This window comes from Ochotona curzoniae, unplaced genomic scaffold, assembly GCF_017591425.1.
Source record: "Ochotona curzoniae isolate NIBS_2020 unplaced genomic scaffold, NIBS_Ocur_1.0 contig_4501, whole genome shotgun sequence".
NCBI classification, from domain to species: Eukaryota; Metazoa; Chordata; class Mammalia; order Lagomorpha; family Ochotonidae; genus Ochotona; species Ochotona curzoniae.
The window spans coordinates 12058434-12080778 of NW_024466307.1; the positions used below are offsets into that span (position 1 = coordinate 12058434).

Genomic DNA, 22345 nt, shown 5'->3' on the forward strand with positions numbered 1-22345 from the left:
TGCTGAGTACTCCCTTAGCCAGGCAAAATTACAGTCTAGAAAAAGGAATATTGTATTCAGCTTACAGGACTAAATGAAATGCTTTAAAATGGACTAATGTCAGTTTCATGTGTCAAGTGTAATTCATTTCTGTCCCGGTGTGTGCGTCTAGGGGCCTTGGCTGGGTGGTCAGTCCTTGGGTTCCACCGTGTAGAAGAAGCAAGTCTTCTGAGGTTGCAGGGGTCCGGAGGTCACTGGGCCGGACCAAGATCGCCCGCTCAGGTGACCAGCAGGCCATCGGAAGAGTCCGCTGGGAACTCAACAAGAGGACCTCTATGAAGGTTTTCTGTGTGACATTCACTCCTGCTCCTGATCGCATGGTTGCTCTTAGAAAGACAGAAAGAACATAGTAAGAGTGTCTGTAAGGGTTTGGTGCGGTAGCCTGGTGGCTAAAGTCCTCACCTTGTGTTTGCTGGGATCCCATGTGGGTACCTGTTCATTTTTTCTCCCTTGTGAGGAAAAAAACTGACTACCGGAATAAGTAGCACAAAATACAGAATTTTCATTGCGTAGGGTGCCTTTTAACCTGCATTTATTTTGAAACGGTTTCAAACATTTTTTTTTCTGTGCCCATCAAAAAAGACTTGAGCTTCAGCACTGATTTAGACAATCCCAGATGATAAACAGAAGCCCTGGCATAACGTAGAAGAGAATAGTGGAAGATATTTAGTGCCCTTTGTCATGACAAGAGTTCCTCCTGCCTAACCTTCCGGCATGGGTTGTGGCTCGTCCTGAACCTGCCTGCGGAGGGCGGGTCAGCAGTCCCAGGGCTGCACCCCAGGGCAAGCCTGACTGTCATTCATCAGCATGGTCAAGCCTGATGACTCCAGGCTCCCTGGACCATGTGACTACAGAGAAAGGAGCTAGGCTCTTTCGCTGGAGGGCACGGGGAATTGATGGCGAGCATGCATCTGGGAGTGGACTCAGGTGGCTGAGCGAAGAAGGTTACTTCTTCAGGCTACTTCTGACCTCATTTGAAGCGTTTTATTTGTAGTAGGCGTTATGTAGGTTCCAACATGACCTTAAAGTAACTTGCACAAGCCGGTGGACAGTGCAAAGATCGCTCCTTTTCTCCATTCCCTGCTAACGCGTCTGTGAAAGCAGAGGAACGTGACCCACGTGCTAGGACCCCTGCATCCCGTGTGGCAGACTCAGCTGACGCTGCCGGATAGCCTGGTCTGACTCTGGCCGCGGCGACCGTTTGGCGAGTGAAGCAGCAGCTGGAAGATCCTTTTCTGTCTCTGCTCTCTGTAAGTTTGTCTTTTGAATATAAAGAATCAGTCTTTTTAAAAATACTCAAGGTTAAGAGGCAAGCAATAAGTCGCTAAATGAAAACTGGAGGCGATTTGTTTGACTTTGAGAGAAGGAAAGCTATTTTCACTCTACCTGCAGAATGTGAAAGTGATCGAGGGGGTGTTGCCTAACCCTTCTAAGCTCGCAGGCGGGGATGTGGGTCCTTGGAGCCCCGGGCGCTGGGGCCTCGGGGCTGGGGACCCAGCTCTCCTCGGCTTATCTGCTCGAGTGCCCTGCGGCTCTTGCCTGATGAATGCGTGTGTAAACACAGGGACTTTCTCAGTAGCTCTTCTGCAACCTCTTCCTCCTGAGACGTTAGCCAAGAGAGCTTTCCCTTTGTCACCTTTTCAGCGTAATGTCCTGTTGTGTGTAGATGAATACTGCATTTGCTCCAGGATCTGACAAACCTGACTATCCAAAACACACCCAAGAAAAAATAGGGAAATGAAAATATGTCTGAACTAACGAAGAAGTCTTACAGACTATTACAGGAAAATCTCTCCGAAAAACACTCCAATGTGTTTACTTCTATTTGCCCTCCGTGTGTTTACTATGTATTTTTTGCGTCTTAATGTATTTATGATATATTTATTACTATTCATGTGTTTGCTAAGTATTTATTATGCATTAATGTATTTTCTCTTTTAAAAGATTTATTCATTTTTATTTGAAAGGCAGATTGACAGAGAAGGAGAGACAAAAAGAAAGATCCTTCATCAGCTGGTTCACTCCCCAAATGATCGCAACAGCCAGAGCTGAGCCAGCCTGAAACCAGAAGCCAGGAGCCTCCTCCTGGTCTCCCACATGAGTACAGGATCCCAAGGCCCCAGGCTGCTTTCCCAGGGAGCTGGGTCAGAAGTGGAGCCACCAGGACATGAACCGGTGCCCACATGGGCTGCCTGTGCCTGAAGGTAGAGGATCAGCATGTTGAGCCATGTGATTGCTGCTCCCAATGTGTTTAATTCTATTTTACTTTTGAAAGAGACACAGAGAGAGGCAGAGAGAGAGCTCCACCCTCTGGTTCACTTCTCAAGTGCCACAATAGTCAGCGTCAGGAACTCAGGCCTCCCACGCTGAGTCCAGGGCTCCACTTCCTGAGCCATCACTGCAGCTTCCCAAGCGCCCCCTGTTGGCTGGAACCCGAGCAGCTAGAGGCAAGTACCGAGCCCAGGATTCCAAAACGCATCTCAGCACGGCATTGTAGCCACTAGGCTAAACCTCTCTCCCTACTTCTGTTTCTGGTAAAATCCTTGCCTACTCAGCCAACCAATGTTCTATTCAAGTGAAGAAAACAAGAAACGTCACGGAAAGAAAGGTTGGTAAGAGCAAGCAATAACCAGAAATAAATGGCTGTAAATAAATGGGACAGTGGCAAGAGAGAACTGCAAATCATACATTAAGGGGATGAGACACGGTGTCAAACCGAGATGTGTGAGCCAATAGGCAGCTCAGCATCCCCTGAGACCGACACGGGAAGTCAATACATTAGCACTGAGTCAACAAGACAAGATTTAACGATAATTGGGATCCACTAAATTAGAAGGCAGGAAGATGTAGTGACCAGTTTATAAAACTTTTTGATGAAAAGGGCTGAGGGGGGAAAAAAAAAACTTCGCTTTTGTTCAAACAGTGAGGACTGACTACGTGCCAAACTGCATTCGCACTCCGCCCCCGCCTTTTGTTTTTCATTTTAGATAACCAGGTCCTGGAAGATAAGCTACCCGCCATTCCTGAACATGTTCTCAAAGTGACTTCTGGACTAAGCCGGGTCATAAAGATAGCTCAACGCTGAACCTCAGCGCTTGGGCCTGGGAGGGACTCTGCAGCCCAAATCACTCTCAATGAACTGTTTATGAGGTGAGTGGAGGAGATGATGGGACAAGCCCAATAAATCCTGTCATCACTTTCACTGTGAGCAATCTACCAGGAGAAATAGATGTGAAAGGACTCCGAAACATTCCTGGACAAATGGAACATGGAATGGGTGCAAAATGTTTTTGAAATTCACGTAGAGTCTACATGACATGCGTTTCCTTTTTTGAGAAGCATTCTTAGAGGACGGAGGGGCACATTTTTTGGTAGTATAAGCGCTAGTTATAAACTATGAACCACGTAACTCACTATCTTTCCCAAGTTGCTTTGATATTGGAAAACTCAAAGCTAACACGATGACCCATTTCTCATTTATATAAACAGTGACCTGCCACGTATTTTGTGCAGCATGTATGGTTTCCACGGATTTTTAAATTTTATTAATTCTTCTGCCGTTTTGCACTTGCTTATTTTATTATTTTGATTTTTGGAAACTTGCAGGAAGCTTAGCGAGCGACAGTGTTCTGAGCACTTTGCAAATACTATCTCATTCAGGCTTCAGAATTAACTGTTATCTGTTACGGATCATTAAAAGCTCAACAGTTAGCTATCACGCCGACCTAGTGCACTTCGTGTTGCACTAATACAATGTTTGCAAGTGGGTAATTTATAAAGCAAAGAGGCTGATTTCCGTCACGGCGCGTCAGTCTGGAGCTCCAACAGGGCATGTGGGAGGGGGCGGAGAGGAGCAGCCAGGGCCGCTTTAGAACAACCTGCTCCCGACATAAATCGCTCCTTCCCTCCTGAGAACCTCACCAATCCTCCTGGGGGGTCGGGGAAGGGGACTGCTTGAGCAAATTAGTTCTTAAAGTCTCACCTTTCGCTTGGCTCTAAACATTGCCCCCCAGACAAAAGCTTGTATTCAAGCAGGAAGAAAATGTATCTTCCTTACTTGACATAAAACCTGCTTGGGAAACAACAATCGCGACAACTGGAAACTTCACTTATAAAATGTCATTATGTCCCAACGGGGCCAAATAAAGCAGGTGTGTATGGGAGTGTGTGCCTGTGTGTGAAAGAGAGAGAGAAATTCAAGTGTTTTTTCCAGTATTTCTGCAAGCCTCAGATGCCCCAAGGTTTAATCTCAGGCACCTGGATGGTCACAGTGGTGATGTGGGTTACTTGACGCTGGTCTTATGAGCGCTGCTTCTCACTTCTCTGCTGAGCTCTGTGGAGCGTGGAGCGTGTCCTGGCCACAGCGCGCACACAGCATTGATCTGGTGTGATGTAGTAAGAGCTGACCATCGTCTGCAGAAAAGCTGTTGTCCATCCTCGGGGTTAATGGCGCCGCTGCATGCTCAGCACAGGAGAGCTTTTCCATGATTGTCCCCAGGGTGCCTCTTCAGGCATCTGGTGCAACTTGCTGTGGAGAGCTCCTTGATCATGCATAAGATGAGCTAAGTATCTGATTATCTCGGTTATCTTTACTCATAAAGTTAAATGATTCCTTTTCTCTCAAAGCCCAGATCTCCTTCCTGAGTTACGATTGCGCCGTTGAGTTTGGCTCTAGAAAATTCAGACCAAATAAGACAGCACTAATCTCACTAGCGTGTATGCAATGGCAGAGAACTCCTGAATCCTTCATTCACTTTAAAATCACCTCAAAATGAGAACAGGTTAAAGTCGACTTTCGATGACATGACAGCATAAGCGGTTCTCACTTTCCTAAGCTCTCCCTGTGGAGGAATCGGTGATTCATCTACCAGCGTGCAGATGCCCTCAGCCGTAGGGATGAGACGCAAGTCACACCCCATCCAGCCCTGGAAGAGCAGGAGTGCCTGTGTGGCTCTAACACTGACAGTGGGACAGGCCACTAGGGAACTTCATAATGTTCACGGCCAAATGAGACAAAGGGTAAAGGTTCCAAACATAAACTCTGTTTCCCAGCAGAATCTCCAAGAGTAAGCTCAAGTCACTTTTATAAGCAATGATGCTGGTCATTTAATTCACCTTCAAAGAACGGAGAGTTTCAGGAATTAAACCCTATCCATGGAGTCTGTTTTATGTTAAGAAAATTGGGTGTGTTTTGAAGATTTTTTTGTTTTGTTTTCAAAGATGATGAAGCAGAAGGATGTCAGAGAGTGTGACTCACGGATTCAGAAGGATGCCCAGTGATTTACCACTGAGGCACTCAGAGCTCTGTCCTTACTGGGTAACCTGCGTTCATTCTGACCGGAACACTTGCACCTTTTGGTAGCCAATGCTTTGCGTTTTGTCTTTAGGCTACTACTGTACATTGTGGGGGAAAAAAAAAAAGATGTGTGACTTCAAATATATTTTACATCTAAATAAACTTATCTTTTACTCCCATTCGCCATTTCTTTGTAGATTATTGGCTTATTTGAAAGTCAAAGAGAGAGAGACAAGACAGAGAGATCTTCCATCTGCTGGGTCAGTTCTCAGATGACTGGCCCAGTGGCAGCCTCGCCGTGTACCTTCTGAAGAGCCCTCACATGTTGAAAACGAGATTTAATGTTCCTAGGAGGACACAAGCGTGCTTTGAATTATTGCAATGCTGAGCTTTCGTCCTTTCAAGCTCTTGACATTTTTCAATATTCAGACAAGGAAATCAATCATACATTATTGTGCAAATGTTACATCCTCCCATAAATGCTGAGATAGAACTTAAAGAAATCTTCCCAGAACCACATAAAAGCCACAACTTCATATGTTGAAGCAATCAATGTCTTAGATGAATTTTTAAAAAGATTTATTTAATATATATTTTTTTATTTGAAAGACAGATTTTTGCAGAGAGAGAAGGAAAGACAGAAAACGGTCTTCCATCCACTGGCTCACTCCCCAAATAGCTTTAACATCACAGCCGAGCTGACCCAAAGCATTCGGCATGGGAAGAGTTGCAGAAACATATGATATCTGATTAAGACTTCTATTCCCACCTACTTATTCATGTGGTCAAGCGTGTCAGAGAAGTAGATATAAAAAAGAAATACATGCGTAATTGTGTCTCATTTCAGAGTAAATACGTATCTATCCATCTCTTAGATACTTAGCAAATTCATTGTTATCCTTCAGGTTTAATCATTATTAACCAACACATGTAATATGCATATGCGGTTTTGATTAATCATATAACAGCAATTAGAATATCATAATTAGTGAGTTATGGTTACCTGGCATTTAGTAAATGCATATTTCAATTTTTGCACAATTTTTTATTGCAGAGAAATGTGAGATGGTCATTCAAATCTCCCACAAGGCTCTATGTTGTGATGGAAATAAAATTTATACATGAATCAAAAATGAAGCAGAGAAGTTATTTCCGGTTGCCCATGTAATTACTTTTAGGACTGTTGGAGGCAGGTGTGTGGCACAGTGGAAAAGATTCTGCTCAGAGTGCCTGCTTGAGTCCCAGCTCATCTTCTAATACAGCTTCCTGCCCGTGTGCAGCCTGGTCAGCAGCCCGAGACCTCATACTCGGAAGGCTAAGATGAAATTGCCAGTCCCCGGCGTGGCCCTGCAGGGGTCGTGGTGGAAAGATTGTTTAGTCAATCAAGTGCAAGGACGAGAACAGGCAGAGGAAAGGCTGCATGGCAGAATGCCCAGGTCCTGGCCGAGCCCGGAACAAGGAGTGGGGTGAAGAGAGGCTGCCTGGCCAACCTTGCCTGCTTGAATGTGCTGGAACTCTGCACCCTTTAAAGGCACATGAGCATCAAGGAAACGTATCCAAGGAGAGTCCCAACCACAAAGAGACACGCAGAGAAAAAGGAAAAGAGGAAGGGAGGGGTGGGGTGAAAGGAAGTAAGTGTAAATCCTTAGGACCCACCCCTCTCAAGACACACCACGTCATTTTTAAAAATAGACGTTAGTGGAAAGAATTACAGGCAGGGAAGCAAAGAGAGATCTTCCATGGACAACTTCACTTCCCAAATGGTCACTATGGCCAGAGCGGTCCAAAGCCAAAAGCCAGGAGTTTCTTCAGGTCTCCCATGTGGATGTAGGTCCACGTTCGTGGGCCATCGTCCAGGGAGCTGGATCGGAAGTTCATGTGAATTCATTTTTGGAGTCATTCTAGAAGTCTTGAGATGGCCTTCCTGTGGTTCAGTTTAATAGATAGTATCATACCGCCATCTAGTGGTTGAAATGGTAAAGCACAAGCGAGCTACCTATTGGGACATGTGGCATTTTGGTTGCACAGGAATTTCCTTTCCTTTTACTCCATTAAATAGCTAGCTTTATGAACCCTGGGCACAGCAAAAGGGATTTTGCAAATTAGTATTTGACAACTCCATGGAGCGTAAAAAAACAGCCGGTCTGCTTTTAATTATTGTTACGTGCTGTGGGCCAAGCAGAAGTTTGTTTTGCAGAGCAATCTAGACGGCGCAATTTCTGAGCTGGCTTGCTGCGTTGTCTGCATAACTGCGAAGATGCACGTTTACCTCGGTGTCTGAATGCCGACCCCAACCTCTGTCCCTGGAGGCGCCCGGCCTGATGCTGACGGTCAACAGAGGGTGGGTGGTCGCCGCCCACTGTGACTCCACTGTGTCCCCTTGGAAAGCCTGCAGTTTTCATCACAGCGTGCTGTCATGGATCCAGTTGCCACATAAAGGCCTCCCTTTCTTTCCCATCTTCCTCAGACTTCCTGCTTTTCCCAGGTGACCAAGCTGGTGTACACGGAGGAAAACAGACACAGCATAGCAGTGGTCACAGCCACGGCCACCTCTGCCACCGCAGGGGCTCTAGACCCAGAGACCTGCAGCGACCCCCTCTGTGCTCTGCACCAAGGTTTTCTCTTCCTTACACTGGGTCATTCCCCAGCAAATTACACACCCTTGTGGAAACAATCCACCCTCCTGGAGCCCACAGCTGAGGTCCCTCTCACGCCTGGAGAACGACGGTCCGTAGTCACATGGTCTAGTTCCCAGCCTCATGAGCCCTCGTCACGCCATCTGGAATGGTCTTAATCCACCCAGCTAATTCTACTCTTGCCAAGATCAGAAATTAATTTCCTGATCCTAATCAGCGAATTCTCTGTTCTAGTCCCAGCAACCATTAAAAAAAAGAAAAATTCTTTGAAGGCCCGGTGCAGTAGTCTGGTGGCTAAATCCTCACTTCGCATCTGCCAGGAACCCATATGGAAGCTGGTTCGTATCCCGGCTCCCCCACTTCCCATCCAGCTCCCTGCTTGTGGTCTGGGAAAGCAGTTGGAGGACGGCCCAAAGCCTTGGGACCCTCACATACGTGGGAGACCCAGAGGAGGACCTGGGCTCCTGGCTTCAGATCGGCACAGCTCTGGCCACTGTGGTCACTTAGGGAGTGAATCATTGGATGGAAGATACTTCTCTGTCTCTCCTCTCTGTATATATCTGACTTTGCAATAAAAATAAATCTTAAAAAAATTATTTGAAAGAACGACAAGTGAGAGAAGAGAGCACAGAAGGCAGACAGCTCTCTCGTCTTGTCCTTCCTGGCCTGCCTTTTCCTTGAACATGGCCTGTGTGAGAGATTGCCTCACCTTTAAAATAAACTTTCTCACGTGGTGAGCTGTATTTGTGTCTGCACTTACTAAGAGGCAAGCACCTAGCAAAAGAGTATTCAGGCCCAGGTTTGTCCACATCAGCGTCACTGCAGCTCTGTCCATCAACAAGAAGGCAGGGCGTGCACGGTATTATTTTTTTTAAGCACATCTTTTAAAGCAAGCAAATACCGATGCTTAGAGGAGGGATGCTGCTACGTAAGAAAATCGTAAAATGTAGGCCATTAGCTCTGCATGCCCGAGCAGCAGGTGGACCCTCAGAGAATAAGGTGCCATGGAGCAGACAGAAGGAACGGTGCCCATGACAGGTGGCCTAAGAAGGCACTACTGTTGTGCTGGGGAAATGTCCGGCCACACTGCCGCAGAGAGTGTACCTAACGGAACAGCTTGGGCTGGTGCGTCAGCTCAGCTGGTGCTTTGGGCTGAGCCACTCCGCGCACGCAGTCTTTTTTTATTCCACGTCTGGGCTTCCTTGCGTGATTAAACCAAAAAATGGAAGAAACAAAAAATAACAAGGCTTGTGGGAGCTTGGCTGCCAAGTGACACGCCAAGCCTTCCTTGCATTCCTTCGATGAGACAAGCACAGGGCCACTCGGAGCAGGGAAAGGCAAGATAAAAACGCTGCACGTGACAACAGGATGGGGAGGATTCACATCAGTCTCCGGCAACAGGGGAATTCTTCTTTGAAGCATAAAAATATTTGTACAACAAATCTGTTTATACTTATCTCAATGGGAAAAAAAATTAAAAGCACACAAGGCTTAGAAAAAAGTTTGAGGAAGACTCGAAAGGTTATAACCAGGGAGCTACTAAATGCAAACACTGAGCAGTACTGCCAGTTGTCGACAAAACGTCTAAATACTGTGTTCCAACGTAACACGCAGCTGCAAATATTTAAAAGAATTGTGTAGGCTTAACGCTTCCATCACAGACGGAGCCTCTTAGTGTCCCCCCAAAAATCTGTAAACAACTAGAGAAGGGTTAAGAATACTTGCTGGGCTAGTTCAAATCATTTTAAAATAAGGACAACCGAAAATGTCTACATATATTCACAGAAATAAGACCCCTTTTGTGTAGCTAGTAGGGGTGTAAAATGGTATCCACTTCGGGAAATATTTTGGCAGATTTCTTTTTTCTTGTAACCTACAACATCTGCTCTGTCTGGCAATATATTCACTCTAGAAAGAAATTTAAAATATACATACTTGGAGAATCATACCTAAATGCTTACAGCACCTTTAGCATCACAGCAGCCGAGACTGTAAATCCCAATTTCCAGTCAGTTGCTACATGGAGAAGTTGCAGGATACTGGTTACAAAGGGACACTACACATGAGTGAGAGAACGAATAAACTGGTAACTGCAGAAACGTGGCTGGACTGCCAGGGCCGTGCTAAGTGACACTCGGGCTCGCAGCGCTGGGGACAGCTCTGGTTGCCAGCGGCCAGAGAATCTGGGGAGACGGAAATGTTTCCACATGAAACATGGTGGCCATAAACAGCTGTATGATTTGTCAAAAACAACACACCACACAACTAAGGGAGAAATTTGTGCAAACATTTCCCCTCCCCCCCCCAGGATAAAGATAGCAAATTCCAGTAGAGAATGAGTTCTTTCGCTGTTTTACTTAAACATTATTGGTAACGCAACACACGTATTTCACTGCCGCTCCACTAGAAAGTAAACTCCAGAGTTTGTTTACTGTTTACAATGTCATTATTTTCATTATTTCATGATTTCAGGCTCATTCTTGGAAATGTTACATCATCATAAATCAATCTTTTGGGGGTTCTTACAGCAGCAATGAAAGCATCTGAATGAAGCAAAAGCAGAGCTGGAAGCACGGTGTCTGAGGCATAGGTTGTTCAGCGCAGTGAGTTCTCACTTTAATGTCATCAGTGCAGCAGGGTTTTGTGTATTTTTAAGGTGTTTCCTCATTGTCTAATGAAGTGAGAACCAGGGCATGATGGGAGCTGAAGATATCAGCAGAGAAAAGGAGAACGGAGGAAACACAGATAGACAAACAGAAGTTACATGACAGCAATACCACAGGAATTCCACAAAGTAAAAAGAACTGGGCAAAAGGCAACTCTCAGGCCAAGAAAAGAAAATCAAACCCTAAACCCAGCACAGTAAACCTGGAGAGCACCAGAGACAACGCGAACTTCCCAATGCTCAAAGCAGACAGGAAAAACCAAGTTACAACCGACCAATGACAGCAGAGCTGTGCACCCCAATCTCAATTAGAAACCTCAGTCTGTAATGGCGAGCCTGAAATACAACCTACATTCTGCACCGGGGAGTTTGTGTATCGATGCAATGCATATTTGCAGTTCAGTCTGACAGTTTATACTTCTTTGATCTAAGGGCCAGCAACACATTGGAACACAAAATTAAAATTATCTCACTAATTTGGGAGTTTGAACTACCAATTCAATTTCAAACAGTTTTTTTTTTTTCCTCTAAGCTAAGGGACAAGACGGTTATGTATAAAATCCAATACATGAAATCCCAAAGAATTTATAAACAGGTACTTTTATTAGAAATTCAATGATTTTTATTTGTACTGAAATCAATCTATCAGGGCTTACTTTAGCTAGAAAAATTAGCCTGTCATGTTCTAAAAAATACCTGCCAGGCGTTAGAGGAGAAAATATTCCAACTGACTCTTCCAAATATCAGAAACTGGGTGCCGTGGGAACTCCAACACAGATGTTCAGCCCTGTGAAGGTGCTTCTGCTGTGCTAGCCGGTCGCCCGTGGGAAAGCCCTCCTCGCCCAGCCCAAGCCTTGTCAGTTCTTCCAACTATTTGCACAGCTATGACTGTACTGTATAGACCAGAAACAGTAAAGCAGTACACACAATCAGTAAGTTCCTGATACACCTCACAAGACTGCTGAACTCCACTTTCACTCTAAATCACAAAGGCATTCCAAGAAAGGACCTGGGCTGTCACACATCTTCAAGTGCTCTCATTTTATGAAGCCACTCACTCTACACGATTAAACTCCATCCACTGAAAACTAATCTCTAACAGGCCCTAAACAAATAGTATCTTCTTTAGAAGCAAACAGACCATTGCTTTAGGTAAACATCATTTATTTTATATTATGAAAGGGAAGGTCAGTCGATACAGTACTGAGTGATTGCTTATCCCTGAAAAATTAAATATAAATGGTTAAAAATAGCAGAGTATGAAAAGACAAAAGCAGCACACTTCATAGAGAACACCCCTGTTACTTGCACGCACTAATTTTTTTCTCATTAGTTTCCCATAAATTTTTGGCTCTTTTTGTGTAACTGCTAACTTCAGAAATCACCAACATAGCTTATTTGAATTAACGTTGCTTTCCATTGAAATCAGTTAGTGAGCTGGCTAAATAAACTTAGTACTGTTTAAAAAAATAAGGAAGGCCTATCCCCTTTTCTCTCAAAAAATGTGATTTTGTTCCCTGAAATACAATATAAATGCCTGGCTATTAGAAGGAGCTGAACTAGAACATGGCAACCCGGATCCATCTGCTGTGTCGATATTACGACTTCATTAACATTGTAATGTTTAGTTAAGTCCTGGAACAATGAGTGTGGGTGGGGAGGAAAAAAAAAGAAACAGCTTAAAATATTGTGCCATCTCTAGTCTTTTGAAATTTTTATACCTAATTGCAAATTAGGAATGTAAAAACTGAGTTCTTCCCTCACCCATTATTTCATATACAAGGAAACAGACCAGGAAGCGTCCAGACAAATGTCTCTAAAATCACTTTTAAGAAAAAGGGCCAAGTTTTTGTACACAGTATAAAATGTGCCCATAATTAGTTAAAAGGAACATATAAACACTTCTGCAGATTTCCCACGCTGCTACAAACTCGGCTGGATGCCAAAAGTCAAGAGGAGCCTGGTCATGTCACAACGTGTCTCTAAGGTACTGAACCACTGAGATGAGCATGTGGGTAAGCAGGCCACCTGCAGGAACAGAAGGAACTCAGCAAGGCCTGTAAGTGCTCCCTCCACGGTTTTCTGAACAGTCAGCCATGCTGCTGCATAGTATCAGCAGGTGACTGAGGACCAAAATACTTTAACAAATGTTAGTGGAGTAAGAAGATAGTAGAAAATTACAGGAGCCTTTGTATCCATTTCGCTTAAATTTAATTTGTCTTATATAAGGTTTCTATGTACAATCAGTGTGCACTGTAACAGTTTTATAATAAAAAGTCAATCAAAGTTTTCTAAAATGTTAACCTGGCTGCATAGCACATTTGACATTATTGCCCACAGGAGGAAGGAGAACAGTGGATTTACAGTCACTTGTGGCCATTTGGGATTCTGAGTGTTCTCGCGCCGACCCATTAAACCAAGTGCTTTGGGAAAGTGCTTCCCAGAACACGCGGCTTAGCTTCACATGTGAGCTCATCACCTCACCATGGTTTTTTTGTTTTGTTTTTTAACTACAAACACAATATTGTCTAAAAAAGAGGGGGAAGGGAAGAAAATGACATGTATCTAATAAAATATTCAATATAAAAAGAGAACCAATGGAATTATTACGTGGCCCCTTTCCCCATTTTTACATTCTAAACAATGATTCCATCAAGACAAATCATTAAAAAGTGTTATTACACTGATTTTTTAATAAGAAGGCCTGAGTTGGTAGGGAAAAGGAACAGTCAAAAAAAGCCTGAGAAGGGAAAAAATAAGGAAAGCTCATTTAATCCATTTACAATAATTTACAGTCATTTTTTTTGTAAAAAGGCATAATAATAGATCACAAACAGGAAATTCCTGGCTATATTACAGATATAAGTACAGAATTTAAATATTCAAGCTTGTGACGAAAAGCGGCAAGGTGGTCGCAGTGTACAATGTAAACACGTAGCTTTGGAAAGTGAATAAAGTCCTTGAGTGTTTTTTCTTTATTAAGAAAAGAACTCTCTTTCATTCCTTCCTGAAACATGATCACAGGTCAGAGTGAAGTTCATATACAAACATAATTTAAATGGAGGTCAGTCTAAAATCACTGACTTAAAAACAGTTTTATCCAGCCTCTAGGGGAGGGCAGTGTTGAGGTCCCTGTAATAGTAAACATTTTCCATTTATTTAAAAAATTTAAAAAAAAAAAAAAAAAAAAAAAAAGGAAAAGGAAAAAAGAAAAAAAAAAAGTACTACAGTACTTGTAGTACAGTGCAGCATAATCCTTAAATATAAAAATATTTTCTTTTCTGTTGGGATAATAGACCTTGCATCCTGGAAAGAAGTAACAATACTGCTACTGATAGAAGATCTGTTTATATCTTTCAAGTCACATAAGGCAATTACTGTGTTGGTTTATGAGATATGGCTACAAGAAGCGTCCCGGATGACAGCTCCAACGGCTTCCGTTATGTTTTCCGACTGCTCCAGGTGTGCTCAGGCGTGCTTCTGTGTTCCACGGCGTGTTCGAATGGGGACCTGGAGCCGTAAGGAGACCTCTGGTCCAGGGGTGACCTCGGGCCACTGCTGGAGACTCTGTGGTCCATCTGCCAGTCCGAGTGATACCTGTAATCCCTGGAGGATTTGTGGTGTGTGTATTCAGAGCCCGGCCGATGGTCCGAGTGGGAACGGTGCTCAGAATGCGATCTGTCTTTCACACTTCCTTCCAGACTCGCTCTGTGATCCCTACTCCTGTGATCATCCAGCTTCCTGCGTTTCTCTCTGTCACTATAATACCTGAAAGAGATATCAAAACTTTCAGATTAATAACGTAAATTGTTTCTAAATAAAAAATCATTTTATAAAGGATAAGAATGCTTTTAATTGCATACAAGAAAAGTGTTTTATTACCAAAGTACATAAATCAACTTAGATTCATAAACTCACATGGCTGACAGAGCACACTGATAGTATCTGAAGGTCTGGAAGTTGACATTAACATAACTATCCTGATATCAACTATGAAACTATGTGAGAAAAGTTTGAAAAACGCTAGAATGTAGTCTAGTGAAAAAATCCGTATGGAAGTGTTAACGGGATGCTAACGTGCAGTCAGAGCTTCCTTCTGAGGCAGGCACAGGAGTGGATCATGCTAATCCTCCACCTGGGATACTGGCTTATGTCCTGGCTGCTCCACTTCCCATTCAGCTCCCTGCTAATGGCTTGGGAGAGCAGCAGAGGATGGCTCCGGTTCTTGGGCCCCCAGACTCATACAGGAGACCCAGAAGAAGCTCCTGGCTCCTGTCTTCAGCCCAGCCCAGCCGTTGTGGCCATTTACGGTGTGAACCAGTAGATGGAGGATCTCCGTCTCTCCTCTCTGTAAATGATGTACTATTATGCCTTTCCCAATCTACCAAACATAATGAGCTTTGCTTGTTGACTATTACAAACAAGGTAAATTATAGAAATGTATGTAAGTGCTCTAAAAGCATGCTTTTCTACGCTCCACAAACCGCCAGGAGCACACTGCAGGCTGGCTGTCGCTTGTACCTGCTGTCTTGCTTGTAGTGATCCCACTCCCGATGGTCCTTCCCGTTGCTGAAACAGGAGTAGGGTCTCTTCCTAGACTCGCTCTTCTTGTAGGCGTCTCCCTGATGCCGCTCCTTGTGGTGGTCGTGGTGCTGAGTTAAGTGTCGCTCAGAGGAGTAGCCATCCCTGCTGCTCTCATCATGATTGGTACTCTCTTTTAATCTTTCCACATCTAGGGAAAAAAAAGAGAGACCAACTTTTGTAATGACTTAAAAGTGCCTGAATGTCAAAATAAAACTCAATTCCCAAAGACAGGCAGTGGAAGTTTTAAACAATTTCTCCAAAAGCAGTATCAAATTTTAAAAGGGTCACTCAAGGCTGAGATGTTTAAATGAAAAAAACCACCATCTCTTGGGCAGATTATCTGCTTTCCTGACGTTCAGACAGAAAATAATGTATCATTATTCCAATCAAGATGGCAGAATAAGGTAAGGACACATTTAAACATCAGCCAGTGTGAAGTAGAGAGGGTACATTCCAGGAAACGGGGAGAGGACAGAACGACAGCAGAGGGGTACCTGGAGGCTGGCAGACATGGGAAAGCAGTGGAACGGCACGCACCAGGAACTCCACCAGCAACCAGGTGAGAAGGGATGTTCACCGGAACTCAGAAGGTGGACCCAGACAAAGAACTGCCCATCCTGCTCGTCTGTTTGATTTGACCAGGAGCAGAGACAGAGCAGCAGATCCCAAAAGGGCAGTGCAGGAACAGGGTGGATTTCAGTGTGTATTCAATGAAATAAGGGAAAATTTCCCAAATTTACAGAAAGAACTGGGAAACAAGATCCAGGAGGGGCACTGAACTCCCCCTCCCCCAAAAGTGGTCTTTACCACGACACAGGATAATCAAGCTCTCTTCAACAGAACATAACGGAAAGTTCCTTAAATGCGCACATGAAAAAAATCAATTGGCATATAAAGTTAAATTCAGTTAAATTCACAGGAGACCTTACAGGCCAGAAGAGAATGGAGACACATATTCCAAATTCTAAAAGCAAAAAAATTGTCAGCCCAGGATAACATACCAGCAAAGCTTTCGTTTGTTTTAAAAAATTATTTCTTCCACAGTAAATAAAAGTTTAAAAAAATATGCCTCTTCCAAACCTGCCCTACAAATTATTAAAGATGTTCTCTTCACAGAGAAAAATAGCACCCACCAAAACCAAAAGTGAAGAACATCCCAGTAAAATAAACAGAAGACTAAATCAAAGAACAACCCATTGCCAAAATGACAGGACCAAATTACTACCCATTCATTTTAACCCTGAATGTAAATGAATTAAGCTCATCATCAAACATCACAGATAAGCAGACTGGATGAAAAAATAAAACCCATCCATTTGTTGCCTACAGGAGACACATTTTACCAACAAAGATCAGCGGAAACAATCTCATGGATTTATTTTTTTAGTTCATGTCTTGAAAACATACTTTCTCATTAAATTCTTCACTGACCCACAGATCAGAGAGTAGCATCATTTTACTCAAGAAGGTTTTTGATTTTTCATTTCTTCAGTGACACATTAATCACTCAGTAGCATGTTATCTAACTTCATGGCATTTTAATTTTCTTCCTGTTGTTTTGTTTTGTGGCTTTTCATTTAAGGAGATGTATAGTAACTGTGTAAATGGAGACTATCATATCCAGATGTGAGGATACAAGGCAGTATGCATCTCCACTTCCAGATCAAAGATGGACTCCCAATGAAACTGTTCACTATACCCTGACAATAGGATGCTGGACCCTCTGCCATTGCCCATGCCCGCAACGACGGACACATGACTGTTTATGAAGAACCGTACTATAGTAATAATATAGGGGAACTCAGTGGGGGGGGGGGGACTTGGGGAGGGGAATAAGGGAAATCCTAGGGCCTATGGAACTATATCATAACATAATAATTCGAATTTAAAAAAAAATCTGAAGGGAAAAATATATCATTATTCCAAATGAAATAACAGTTGTGAAGTTTATTTTTCCAAAATAATTAGTAAGGCTTGCTTACCTGGATTTCTTACTGCATGGACATTCAGGCTGCTGTTCTGGTCACTGTTTGGCTACAATAAATACACACATATAAGAATCTTTTATGACTTTAAGCACTCTTACAAGACAGTGGGAAATACTAGGGAAATCTTAATCATGGACAAAGTTCTCATGTAAGCTGCTAGAATGTACACATGGAATATGTACAAATCTTGACTTGTTTTATGTAGGAACAGTGCAATGACCGAGTAAGCAACTAACACAGTAGCCTTATCCATGGCCTTGTCTTCTGACCCAGGATGCCATCTAGAGCTCCAGGTTCCACTCAGCATCACTCTTCTGTGATCATGTTCGCCCAGTGTCTCATCTTCCGGTACCTTGACACTTCTGAAGAGCACCAGACAGGGATTCTGCCCACGACATCTCAGCTGGCTTGGGTATTTTCTCATGCTTAGACTGAGGTCACACACTTTGGCAACAAAATTCCTCAGAAATGATAAGCTTTTCCCAGTGCACTAAGATAGGTTCATGTTGGTAAGCCTTATTACACGTGACATGAGCCCTGATAACATGCTTAATATGCAGTATCTGGGATGTTCCATCTATACAAACTTACTCCCTTTGTATTTAAAAACCACCTTAGAGCACATCTCTCAGCAAGCACCCATGCCCCGTTTCCATGACTAAGTGTAGCTTTCCTCTGTGGATCGTGCACCAATTCCCACTGTGATGTTCTAATAGTGATTTTATACTGTATTCCTTCTACATTTATTATTCTAATTGTAGAGGAAAGAATGTATCATAGTTTTCATGACTCAAGTTGAAGAAAAATATGATGCACTAATTTACCTGAGATTCTTGCCGTTTCTTAATTGCATGCTTATATAATTTATGTAATTTTCTTGCATCAAATTCAGTAAACTTAGATACAAAAATCCACAGGTTTCTAGAAGAAAAACAGGAAAATTAACCTTATGGGACATATTTGTTTTTTTACGGGACTCCTTCCCCTTAAAAACACACATAACAGCATTCTATGGAGCAAACTCCGGAGAGATTAATTCCTGGATTTCCTTATGAAACCTTCATATATGGTAAGAGCCCAATGACACCAAGGATTTTTATATCTCTAAACTTTGTCTTATAATTTTTAGGATGAAAAGCAGAAATCAATCCTAATATGAAATATGTTAAATAAATGAAAACTAACAATTCTGGCGGAGACTCACAGATTTATATTACCTAAATTATCTGTAAGAGGAACAGGCATATTAATAAAGCAGAGATATCATAAACTGATAGATTATCGTTCTAAATAATCTATCTGGGAGTAACACGGTCCAAGTGTGCTGAATTGCTGTCTGTAAGGCCAGGCGCCGGCTCACTCTGCTGCTACGCCTCTGATCTGGTTTCTGGCCAACACGCCCAGGAAGAAAGGGTCCAACCGCTTGGGCCACTGCACCCAGTGAGACCAGATGACCTTCCAGAACCTTGGCTTTTTATTTCTCACTCTCCATGACTTCTTTTTTTTTATGGGGTGAGGGGAGGAAATGTTATCTGATAATGCACGTGTGATGCCAGGCAAATGAAGTGTCTACACATGGCTTCATGTTCTCTAAGGAAGGGTGCTTACTGGTCACTTGCCCACTAAAGCCAAGTGATAAAGGATCAACTTCCTAACTCCTTTCTCTACATGGGGTCTTTCTACAGTTAGTAACAGCCAGATCTTTCACTGTCTGGCTGTGCAGTTCCACTGCACACAAGCAAAGAAGTCAGGGGACTGTTACAAGAATGCTAGTGCCTGGGAAACACCCATTTTATTTTTTCCTAACTTGTCTCACAGTCTTGCTTAATACTGATCTGATCATTTCCAAGTTCATTTACAAAATCATAGGGCACCAGCTCAAATGCGAAACAGCAGTTTTATTACTATGGTGCCAAAGTGAAAGAAAATAGAAGCCTGCACTTTACATCACCTAAAGACGTTAAGTTTTATGATTTTATACTAAGATAAATCATTAAATTTGACAACAAATTTTCCATGACGCTCCATTTTCTGCAGAAATTATTGAGAGTAAGTTGATGAACTTTAAAGATTTTAAAAACACACTAGAATCTGAATTTTAATGAAACACCTTCTATTATTTTTTAAAGGCACAGACAGCATCTGTTCTTAGGACTCACTGTTAGCTAAGTCTAAATAAAGCCAGGTCAACTTTACAAAGTAAACAATCATCCTCAGATCATGTGTTTAAATTACATTTTGCTAACAAAACTTCAGAAGTAAAAAAACCCTGAAGCACAAAAAGCAGATTTTTAAATAATTTAACTAACATTTCCTGAAAGTAGGTCACTTACTTTCTCCACTGCTTAATTTGTTCAGGGTTCGTGTACTCTCTCAGACACTCCGTGATGTGGTCCCCAATCTTTATCAAGCACTGCCTCGTGTGCTCCAGCTGTTCTCTTTCAGAAAGGCCTTTCTCGGGTCGGTCAAGCTGTTTTAACGCTGCTTTCACGGGCCTCATTCTTTCTTTACACTTGATGAGAAAAAATAAAACAAACCCATGCATGAGAAACACAGATTTCAACAAGAACGACTTCCCTCTGATCCCCACCCCAGTAGGTAAAGCACGGAGTGAACACAGTCAAGTGCGAATCGTCACCTCACAGCTCTCACACTCGAACGGGAGAGCTGCCCCTCTCTGGATTCTTTAGGAAATCAAGGCTTTCACTGTCACTTAAAATGAGTCTGTGTTACCTAAAAGCTTATGCTTCTACTTCTACCAGTTACTTTATTGCAACACATCTCCTCTGCATAGCTGTAAATACAGACTACAAAAAGAAAGTAAAATGTTTCAAAGTATAATACTCCACATCCAATACTACATAAAAGGCAAGATTTAACTAACTGCACAAATAAAAAAAAACAAATTTAAATTCAATATTAAATCCCACACTGCTGTTCTGAAAGCCACATGTAATATAGAGCGGACACTTGACTCTTCGTGTGGTGGCTGACTTATGCTGTCTAGGCTAACTGGAAAGTTCTCTTCTAGCACTGCAATCATGTTTTCTTAGTAAAACTAGACTTTCAGCTAGACTTGATGCTGTAAAAGTAAAATAAAATGAAAATTGTCTGGGACACTGCACACACAGCACAATGACGTGTGTGGTCCAAGGCCTGGACCCGCTGGTAGGAATTCTTAAAAGAACATGACAAATATTTAAGCTATATTAGGGTATGCCAAGCAATCAGTAGGAAATGAATAAAGGGGCCCAATAAATCATTATTCTCTAGTGAGGGTACTGAAGAGCAAAGGGGAACATCACAGTGGGTTAAACACAAAAGGGAAATTGTTCATCTTTGAATTGTAACGTTTGATTGATAATACCTGTGACAAAATAAACTTTGACTAACGTGCTAATTACACAAATTGGTATAAAAGATGCAGATTCATTTATTACATTCTAGCTCTATAAGTGAAATACATTTACATGTGCAAATATAAATGCTCCTTTCAGCCGTATCCTGTAATGATACAAATCCTTATCCAAGTTTTGAAAATTCAACGTTTATCCCTAACTATCCAGCTTTCTTTTCTTCCACAATTATCAATGAATTTTATTCTACAGCTGGGCTTTCTTACTCTGGTCAATCTGCTGTGAAATCTGTCTTCAGTAACACCCTTCTATCACAATTACCACTGCTCTTCCGAGCTGTCCTGAGGGGAGCACCGCTCTCAACACTTCACATTATCAACTCATTTAGTGTTCACAGTCTGAAAAGCAGCCTTCTCCAAAGCCAGTATCACCGAGTACAGACAAACACGCCGCTTCCCCACACTGCCAGCTTCCCCACACTGCCACTTCGCTGTGAAGCTCTCTTTAAAACTTGTATCACAAATGACTTCATGCTTGAGACTGAAGTAACAATTTACTGATATTTTTAAACTCTGGAAAAGGGCAAGCAAAGGGTCTTCTTCACTGTATGAGAGCACATACAACTAATATACAGAGGAAGATCTTCTGTCCGATGATTCACTCCCCAAGTGACTGCAACGGCCAGTGCCGCAACAATCCGAAACCAGGAACCAGGAGCTTCCTCCAGGTCTCCCATGCGGCTGTAGGGTCCCAAGGCTTTGAACTGTCCTTAACTGCTTTCCCAGAACACAAGCAGGGAGTGAGGCTGCTGAGATTAGAATTGGAGCCCATTTGGGATCTGGTGCACTCAAGGCGAGGACTTTAGCCGCTAGGCCACCACACGGGGCCCAGATTTATATATATATTTTAAAAGGCAGATGTACAATGAGAAGGAGCAAAAGAGAGAGAGAGATCCACCATGAGCTCTTACTCTCCCAATAGCAGCAATGCAAACAGCTGAGCTGATCCAAGCCAGGGGCTTCTTCTGCATCTCCCATGTCGGAGCAGGGGCCAAGGACTCAAGCCGCCCTCCACTGCTTTCCCAGGTCATAAGCAGGGAGCTCAGTGTCTGTAGGACGGCACTGCAGGCAGAGGATTAGCCACCACACCAGCCTGAACACTGCAACTTTTATTCCATGGTTTTCCCCCCTACTTTTTGGAAGAACTTCATTTTTAACTTTAATTGAAGTTTCTTTAAATATTATCCATAAAAAATTAGAAAAAGTTTTCCCCCTTAATTATGCAAATAGGAATCAGAAAATTTAAAACCATAAAACTGGAAGGAAAAGGTTCATTCTCTGAGTACCACCTTAACTCTTTCCACAAATTTTTCCTAATTGATTCTAAATTCAAATATTTTAAATTTAAATCTAAGGTGAGCACGCACTGTGGTGTAGTAGCTAAACCACTGCCTGAGATGCTGGAATCCCTTATGGATGCCAGCTAAAGATCTGCCGGTTCCACTTCCAATCCAGCTCCCTGCTATTGCACCTGGGAGATCAGAGGAGGCAGGCCAAGGACTCAGGGTCCAGCACCCACAAGGCAACCTAGAAGTGGCTCTAGGCTCTTGGCTTCAAACTGGTACAATCCTGGTCACTGAAGCCATTTGGGAAATGAAGCAGGGGACAGAAGCGCTCTCTCTGTTGACTCTGCCTTTCAAATAAATGTATAAATACACATTAAAAAAAATTGAAATATACCATTTTCATTATTACAATACAAATTTAAATAACTATTAAATT

The 22345-nt window shown here is 42.8% G+C and overlaps 1 protein-coding gene across 2 annotated transcripts in view; it reads right to left on the minus strand.

The window, feature by feature from the left end:
• Positions 1–11783: 11783 nt before the first annotated feature.
• CHD1 (chromodomain helicase DNA binding protein 1) overlaps positions 11784–22345 on the minus strand; it is a 58093-nt gene continuing 47531 nt past the window's right edge. For both annotated transcript variants that reach the window (XM_040986090.1, XM_040986089.1), the window contains 5 exons: positions 19542–19720; positions 18033–18129; positions 17203–17254; positions 15158–15368; positions 11784–14404 (listed from right to left, as the gene is read on the minus strand). In XM_040986090.1, coding sequence (XP_040842024.1) covers positions 14077–14404; positions 15158–15368; positions 17203–17254; positions 18033–18129; positions 19542–19720 — 867 coding nt within the window. In that variant the 3' untranslated portion in view covers positions 11784–14076. The remainder of the gene's footprint in view (positions 14405–15157; positions 15369–17202; positions 17255–18032; positions 18130–19541; positions 19721–22345) is intronic.